This window comes from Trematomus bernacchii, unplaced genomic scaffold, assembly GCF_902827165.1.
Source record: "Trematomus bernacchii unplaced genomic scaffold, fTreBer1.1, whole genome shotgun sequence".
Taxonomy (NCBI): Eukaryota; Metazoa; Chordata; class Actinopteri; order Perciformes; family Nototheniidae; genus Trematomus; species Trematomus bernacchii.
This window is the reverse complement of record NW_022987593.1, coordinates 19,730,504-19,740,038: the sequence shown is the minus strand read 5'-3', so window position 1 is coordinate 19,740,038 and position 9,535 is coordinate 19,730,504. Positions and strand designations below refer to the sequence as shown.

General features: G+C 40.4%; 2 protein-coding genes across 2 annotated transcripts in view; one reads left to right on the top strand and one right to left on the bottom strand.

Annotated features, from left to right (window-relative positions):
* The window catches only part of LOC117482071 (B-cell receptor CD22-like), a 1,109,798-nt gene that overhangs the window by 800,998 nt on the left and 299,265 nt on the right, over positions 1-9,535 (bottom strand). The gene's annotated exons all lie outside the window — the stretch shown is intronic.
* Positions 839-2,218, top strand: ier2b (immediate early response 2b). The gene has a single exon (XM_034130107.1). The coding sequence runs from the start codon at positions 1,023-1,025 to the stop codon at positions 1,551-1,553; it is 531 nt and encodes a 176-aa protein (XP_033985998.1). The 5' UTR covers positions 839-1,022; the 3' UTR covers positions 1,554-2,218.

Sequence of the window (9,535 nt, the reverse complement as noted above, 5' to 3'; positions counted from 1 at the left end):
TCAGCGCTTTAATACCGTTCACTAAAACACTTCCTCAAACAGTGAGCTGGAAATCTGTCAAACACTTCCTCTTGTCGTGTTAAAGGTTATTTTAGGATATAAATGTCACTAAATTGTATAAAATATCTATATCAAATGTGGTTTAGATTATAAAATGTACCTTTTCTTCAACTTTCAGTATAGAAATCTGATAATAACAACATTTTTGTACACTACTACGTTTTAAAGACACGTAGTAGTAGTAGTAGTAGTAGTAAATGTCACGGCATGTGCATAATTGTGAAAATGTTTGCATGTCTGTAACAAATCATAGTATTTCCTGGAATAAAATGAGCTATATTTAATGTTTTGCACGCTTGCTTTCTTATAAGTATCTAGATTTAACCCTCATTTCATGCTTTTAATACCAGAAGACATGTATTGTGATTTGCATATACGTTTAGACCTCTGAGAAAAAGGATTTCATGCCAAAAATATGACAATAAAATATTGAATAATGATCAAATATAGAGTGTAACCCTCCAGGATTGGCTTTAGTAAATTAGATATTTGTATCTAATGGGATGCATTGGCGAGAAATGACTTGCAGCAGAAACAGGATTCTAAATTAAAAAAATAAAATAAACTCAACTGTGAGAAAAACTGTAGACGTAACAGAGGGTGTGTGTGTGTGTGTGTGTGTGTGTGTGTGTGTGTGTGTGTGTGTGTGTGTGTGTGTGCGTGTGGTGTGTGCGTGTGTGAGTGTGTGTGTGTGGTAGCAACATCAGGTGTGGGCGGCGCCTGTTTGTCACTTGCTGAGGAATGAAGTCCATGTTACGTCAAAGAGGAAATAAAAAGCCACCCAGCTACAAGTTCGCTCTCATTTCTGAGAGTACAACAACTGGTGAACATCTGAAGTCTGAGCTTAGGAACTAGAAACTATAAAGTCTAACTCAGGACAGATACGATTTATCTGTTCGTTACTAAAAAAGAAAGTAACCAAAACTAACCGTGCGTAATTACGCGGCGTAAAAACTAGAAGAATGAATGCCACAACCGCTATGGAAGTGAACGCCGAAGCCAGACGGATCCTGGCCGTGTCGATAAGCAAGCTGTACGCCTCCAGGAGCCAGAGAGGCGGGCTAAGACTGCACCGGAGCCTCCTGCTCTCCCTGGTCATGAGGTCTGCCCGGGACATCTATCACTCCTCCCGGGAGATTGAGATGCCGAGCGCCGCGCAACCGACTCCGGAACCGATGGAGACGAGCTCCAGCAGCCCGGCGGGGGAACAGATTGTTCCGGAGCCTCAGCCGGAGCTCCAGACCTCAGAGGAGTCGGAAAGCGAAGACGAAGGGTGTGAGGAGGGTGATATCACGGAGGACAAAGAGAACATGAGCCCCACCAAGCAGTCCAGGAAACGCCGGGGAAAAGCAGCGGCGGCGCCAGACTTCCTGCCCATTAAGAGGGCGAGGCTGGAGCCTGGGGAGGAGAGGCACGCGGCTCCAAACTGCCGAGGAGCGGAGTCTCTGAGCGCGTTGTCTCTGAATCTAAACCGGGCGATAGCTGCCTTCTGAAGGGACAAAACAGCCTCCTATGTAATGGAGTGTTTCTGAACTTTACGTAACCGAAAAAGGGCTGGTTTGACCCCCTTTTACGCACCGAGGAGCTGAGCGACACCGCCGGTCCCGGGACAGAAGGATTACCCGGGCCACAGTGCGAGCTCTCCGGCTGCTGAACGAGCCCTGGAGAGGCAGAGGAACCAGGCCTGAGGGGCACATGCTGGGAGAAGTTAGAGGAAGAAACTTAAAGGGTGTTTAATTCTTTGTTTCCTGGTGATTCACACTTAAAATGAGTCCAAACAAGAGACTGGCGCTGACTCAAAGTGTGTGAATGTGTGAATCAGCACATGAGTCACAGAAGAAGAAATGAACTCATAAGACTTTAGGGGAATTTCCTGCCAAACAACTCAAACAGGAAGGACTTACACACACATACAAACACATTCAAATGCTGCTGTGGACTTTGGTAGATCGATACTACTGCTGTGGGACTTTCCTGTGATCACGTGGTGAACAACAACACGAGCAGTCTGGAGAAGAGATGTAATGTCACTGAAATGTTAATGTGTCATATCAGACATGTGAACAATAATATTACCTCACATTCAAAGCTGCTTTTTTTTTACCTGAATGATGAATTCATTTTGTGTAAATATTTGAAATAAACACATTCAAAGGTACTCAGTTGTCCTGCTCTGTTTATTAAGATATATATTATTATTTAATGTGAAGCATTTGAACATCATTTAATTTGTGGACCCTTTTTTTGAAATACAGAATGTCAACATATAAGCCTTAAGTTAAAAGCATATTTAAAATGAAATGTTCCACTGTTATGAGGTAGTCATTTAAAGAGGACGAATCTTTATTTATCCATAGGGGGAAATCCAGGTTTTCACTTATATGTTTTAATACACACACAGTTATTCACAGTATACAGGTAGATGATCACATGCATTGTAATACACACACAGTTATTCACAGTATACAGGTAGATGATCACATGCATTGTAATACACACAGTTATACACACTATACAGAATACAGGTAGAATACACAGGGCTTTGCTCAAGGGCACCTCTCCAGCCACCAGTCCACACTCCGTTTTAAATTGTATTTATTATCCAATCTGCTTTTTTAAATGACTTGTGGACCCTCATTTCCAGTTACACAATGATTACACAAGGATTAAATAAGTGTGAAAATGAGGCAGTCAATTAAGGTCTAAATATATATCTATATACTGTAGTTATGAAACGTGTTTAATACAGCTTAATGATAATAGTAAACTTAAGAAAACAGCATAAGTGACTGAAATGAAAGAAGAAAATTCCTAATTAATTATCATAAAGTCATTTTTATATTATAAAACTGCTTTGACTTTTTTACCCAAAAAATTGAATGAATTATGTAAATATTTGTTTAAAAACCCCACATTTAAGTCGTCCTGTATCAGGCCACAGTTCAGAGGGTCAATCCACTATTAGAGGGAGGATGTTGGTACTACCACGCGCCGCTAATCTCATGCTTACTGTGACACACACACACACACACACACACACACACACACACACACACACACACACACACACACACACACACACACACACACACACACACACACCACACACACAAACACCAACACACCACATGTTCAAACACACATGTTCAAACACACACACACACACACACACACACACACACACACACCACACATGTTCAAACAAACACACACACACACACACACACACACACACACAACACACCACACACACACACACACACACACACACAACACACACACACACCACACACACACACACACACACACCACACACACACAGGAGTGGGGTTGTATCATATCCTTCCTCCCCAATATGACCTGACACTGATTCATACAGGGAGAATAATAAAAAAAAGTTACGTAACAACAGCTGGGGCAAAAACAATAAAGAGTGTTTACACCCCGAGGGCCTCTTCATCATCATCGTCGTCATCATCAGAAGCCTCTTCCTGTCGGTAAACTACACCCTGGCACACACACATGGTGATCCTGTTATTCAGGTTTCATCACCATGCTTGTGTTTATTGTTTGGATTACAGTCATCATTATCTCCTCCTTAATTCTTCTTTACAGCGTATTTATGCAGAATTTCAGTGAAGAAGAGAGAAGAATGAGCGGGAAAATATGAGGAACAGAAACAAGGTTGAAAATGATGCTGACTAAGTGATAAAGAATTGATGAGCCATGAGGATTCATTTCTAAAAGGTCAAATGAAATACTTTCTGCGGTCTCCATGAAGGAGAGTGTTGCAGGAATGTGTCCTTAAACCTGGAAATGAGTCAGCATTTAACCACTTCCTGTTTCCTCGTCTGGAGGTCAATGGTTTTCTGAATGTGTTTTTGGTTGTTAGCCTGAAATAAGGTCTGTGGTAAACACAAGCTGAAGAGAGTTTAACGTCTATCTACCACATAAAATACTACAGTGAATTAAAAAACGGCGGTTGCTAACAAGTGTAAATGAGACGACTAAACGTCATCATGTGACCGTGCTGTAGTTCCTTTATAGCCCAACATAGCCACCTTTAGCTTAGCGGTGGTGACGTGAAGTCATATGACCGTGTTGTAGTTCCTATATAGCCCAACATTAGCCACCTTAGCTTAGCGGTGGTGACGTGAAGTCATGTGACCGTGCTGTAGTTCCTTTATAGCCCAACATTAGCCCCTTTAGCTTAGCGGTGGTGACGTGAAGTCAGTGTGAGTGTTTTCCTTTAACATTAGCCACCTTTAGCTTAGGGGTGACGTGAAGTCATGTGACCGTGTTGTAGTTCCTTTATAGCCCAACATTAGCCACCTTTAGCTTAGCGGTGGTGACGTGAAGTCATGTGACCGTGCTGTAGTTCCTTTATAGCCCAACATTAGATTTTTACTTTAAAAAATCATACGGTGGTGTTAATATGTGGAGATTATCATGCTGAACAAAATGTAAGTATCATAAATGTTTGTTTTACAGAGATTATTTTCTGAACTATTCTGAAACCCAATGGAAAAAATGTAATTCCTGAAAAGGTCAAATTAAATGCTTTCTTTCGTCCCCATAAAAGGACAATAGCTTTGGTATTGTGATCATCATTTCTGCCAGATTTAATATTCATCAAACTCTCTAGTTTTTATTGAACAAAGTCTGGCAAGAAATGATCAGATTGTTGTTTACACATTGTAAAAATGAATTATTGTGATGCATTTCTGCCTTTTTTTGACTCATTGAACCTCAAATTCAAGAGAACATAAATACATAAAATATAAAAGATACATTTAAAACAGTTCCTAATTGAAATAATCACATTTAAAAGCACATCCTCATCCATGTGAATGAAATAACTCAAATCGAACAGAACGTCCTCATAAAAATCTTCGGATGACATCACAGCTGCTGAGCTTGTCAACAGGACGTCTCCATGGCAACAGAGCAAACTGTACTGATAAGGCTTACAGCTGGGAAACAGTCTAACAGAAGACATTTTATAAAAGTAAAAAGAAAGAGATTACACAACATAGAAACTGTTTTGTCTGAAGGAGCCTTTGAGGTTACAGCTCCTACATTTTGATTTAATTCAAGATTCAAAGGTTTATAGTATAGTCATAACTTATGGTGTAATTATGTAATGTATGAAGCACTTCAGGTTAAAGGTCACCTATCATGCTATATTTAGGCAATAGCATACAGTAGGTCTCAGATATATACAAATATATAAAAAACATGTCTATGAAGTGTTTTGCTCAAAATACCAAACAGATCACCCATTCTAGCCATGCCTCATATCCCTCTATTTCACTTCCTGTTTCAAAAGTGCTGATTTTATGAATAAAGCTTTAAAAAAATAAAAATTGATACAAAATAAAAAAGGAGGGGGCTGAGCTCATGCGGGACCCGGCAGCTACTGTCTAAACTAAATGCTGCCGTGATGAAACGCCATATCATGGATTATCAAGGATTATCTCTGAAACAGTATGGAGCTCAAAGGCTTTCTCTCTTGCCGGTTATACCACAAGGTGAGTTCCTTTTTATTTCCTGCTTCTTCACACACATGCTCTCCAGTACAGGTTAGCTCTGAGTGTTAGCGATGCTAATGTAAACACCGACCATATTACGTCCAAAACAGTCGGGCATTGTTTCTGATAGCAACTTTCTGATAGGGCCGTGGGTCCACATTTCAGATATTACGTTATATTGAACGCAAATCTGGATCAGCTCCGTTGTAGCCCCGTTTTTAGAGATTTGGAGGAAAAGAGAGAGGGTTTTATTTTCTGACGCTGCGTGAGTTCCCCGACACACCGGGGACACATGTTTATGTATGAAAGACATAAAAAAGTGCATTTTGCATGATAGGTCCCCTTTAACATTAGTTGTTTTTGTCTCACTAATTAAAGTACATTTGATCCATATAGCCCAATATCACAAACCCAAAATGGGTCCAAAGTAAATCTGTACAGATAAACTTTGGGACTCCTGAGAGATGATTCACACATTACTTTATTTGTTTCATTGGTACAAGTTAATGGTAATGAAGAGAGGTATTATCACACCATTACCATTCATTTCTTTGTTGATTAATGGACCAATTCATTTTCCAATCAATCAGTATAATTAATCAATCAAACACTCAACAACAATGTTAATCCCAACTTCAGAGAGCCTAAGGTGATGTCGTTATGTTTTCTCTGACCAACGAAAGCCTTAACCCTAAAATATATTACATTTACTTTTTATTTATTAGGCTATATGACAGAAGACGTTTAGGTTGAAATTAATTGTCATATTTCACTTCCAATTTCTACATGTTCAGCTTTTCATAGTTTTTAGTGTGATAGAAACACTTTTTTTAAAGGGTTTAATTGCTAAGGGACTTCAAATGGAAACTTACTATTAGCTCAAATCTGTCATAAATCATCTTGTCATCTTTTGAGATATTAACAAATCCTCTGACTTAAGGAACTGGAAATGTCTGAATCCATCAAATATCAAATGAATTGTCTATATTTGTTCCGTCAATCAACTCATCAATAACTTCATCCATCGCTGCAACTCAAAAAATTAAAGAAAATTCAGAAATATAAACATCCTTACGCCTATTATTATTATCTGGCGACCCCTCAGATTTCTCTAGGGACTCGAAACACTGACGTATAATGTATTGTATTTTTGTTATTGTTGATTTATGACTTTTTGTTTTCATTCATCCGAGGCTCAGCAGCTGCCTTGTGTCACACTGTGAGTAGTAGTAGTAGAGGGGGGTGGGGGGGACAGTGCCAGACCAGCTGGGTAAACAGTGCGTCCTAGCCATCATTGATTAAGGAGTTTGATGGCTTGTGGGACGAAAGACAGCCTTGATCTGTTCTTTTTAAACAGAGGGGCACGATATCTCCGCCCAGATGGCAACAGTTCAAAATAAGAGGCGAGAGGGTGCCTCAGGTCATTCGCAATATTGTGTGCCATTTTTAAAACTCTGTCCTTGTATAAGCTTTCTAAACTAGAACATGAGATTCCTGACATATTACTGGACAATGTTACGGCCAGGGGCGGACTGGCCATCGGGACGTTCGGGACGAATCCCGATGGGTCGGACGAGGTGGGCGCTCGGATAAGTCACTAGCACCCCCCCCTCCCCCCCGTCAACAATTTCCTCGCGATATTTACTTGCGGCACCGAGGTGGGCGCTCGGATAACTCACTAGCACCCCCCACCCCCCGTTGATCATTTACCGAGGTGGGCCGGCGGTACCGAAGTGGGCCGGTCGAGAGTCCGGGCTGATTTGTAGTTAGTCCCAGTCCGCCCCTGGTTACGGCCCTCCTGACTGTGCCTCAGTGGCGTTGCCGAACCAGCATATGATGCCGAAGGACAGCACACTTTCAATAAAAGCATGACATAACATCTTAACCGTTCTGTTGCCGACATTAAACGACAATCATTTACGTAAAAAGAACAAGAGTGTTAATCCCATAATATCCACACGGCATATGAATGTCCACATAAACATGAGTTTTATCACAGTGACCCTGATCTGTCAGGATTATCATTAAAAAAATCTGGGTCATACGTGGGCTTTCATTTTTAAATATACATATTATGTAAATCTTCGTCAAGCGGTGATAATTATTCAGCTGTGGAGGATTTCAGTCTGTTTGTGATTTTGTAAAACAAGGACTTAAATCACGCATTGTCCTGTAGAAAAGCACCGTAATTGGTTTTACTAACAAAGACAATGCCACTTATTTATGCAAATGAGGGACATATATGAATGAGATTCAAGGAGGGACAGCAGGAATGAGGAAGAGAGAGGAGAGGAAAGAGTCAGTGACGTATCAATGGCTTCTGATAGCAAAATATGTGTTTTTTCACAATTAAAAAGGATGTACGGTAAGAGAGTAAACGGACTTTTGAGGAGGGATTTGAGACAAAAGGGTTTTCTGTGTTAGAAACAGGAAACTGGATGAGAACAAAGTCAGTTTTTCTCCCTCACAACAGTCATAATAACTAAATCGTACGTTTTATTTGTCATATGTCATATTAATCAGCCTTGTCTTCCATTGCTAAGCATTTCGTATTTTTAGCGTAGGCGAGTTTACAATGGCAGAAATCTCTCTTTCATTCAGTCATCATAGAGTCATCAGTATTCACCATCATCCCTCTCACATTTGGATCATTCTGTGGTGTGTAGAAGTAAAAATCTTATATATAAGTGGACCTATCATGCTATATTTGAATAATATAGTGTAGGACCATACCTATATAAGGCATATTTATACTTTTTTTTTTCTCAAAATACCAAACAGATCAGCATTTTAGCCATGCCTCATTTTGCTCAATTTTGACAATTTTTTAGCTCTGTTTTTTGCAAGGGCAGATTCAGTGAGAACAGCACCATCTACAGGCCTGGCATATGTACTACAGCGTCTCCAGCGCTTCGAACGGCAATGGCCGTGGCTGTCTCCTCCTGATTGGTGGAGTGGAGTTGGCCCAATAGCCGTTAGCGCCACCGTCCTGACGTCAGGACAGTGTTCAAAATCTGGATCCCAGGTTTTTTATCAGATCCGTTTTGCAGCCCCTTTTTTAGAGATTTGGGTATGGAGGAAAATAGAGAGGGTTGTGTTTCTGACACTTGGTGAGTTCCCTGGAACACGGGGACACATATTCATGTATAAAAGACGTACACAAGTGCATTTTGCATGTATAGGTTCCCCTTTAATATATAAATTTCCTGCCAACATTAGGTCAAGTTTGTTGACTTTGTGGAAATGCGTTAGCGGTTAGCTTTCTTCCGATTATGATTCCTTTGTTCTTACCAAGCAAAATATCTGCACAGACTCTCCTCTTTTCTATTAACAATTGTAGGATGAGATTAAAATCTGTTATAAACACTGGATTAAAGCAGATTTCCTTGCAGTCTGGTGTCATGGGAACTCGGGCATTGTCTAAACGGACACACTACACCCCCATTTTGTTCTTGTGAGCCTCGGATTGTGCACACTTAACACACACACAGGATTTGGATCGATTACATCTGCTAAATAGGAGAGGTTTTGATGCTGAGCTCAGCTTCAGAGTGTCTGCAGGTTGTCCACAAACTGCAGCAGTACATCGTGTTCCCCTCCGCCTCTTCAACAAGGAAAACAACGTGACTTGGATGTGCTCAAATCAAACAGTATTATGAACATATCTCATTCTGGCTCTGTTTTCCGTCATTCTTATTAGAATCTGCTTCTCAAGACACATGGTATTAGGTGTTATTATATTGTGTTTATATTTGCAGGCTTGTGCTTTTGGATGACGTGCTGGAAAGGAGCTCTAATGGGGCCAGAGGTGCAATTCTTCTTTTGATGGTTGTTTTTATTTCACAGTGTTTTTGCAGCTTTACCAAGAAAAAACACTCTGTCTTTTTCCTTGTCACTTTGTGTGAAAGGACTGCTAGGGACAGTGATGGATTACAGTTATTACT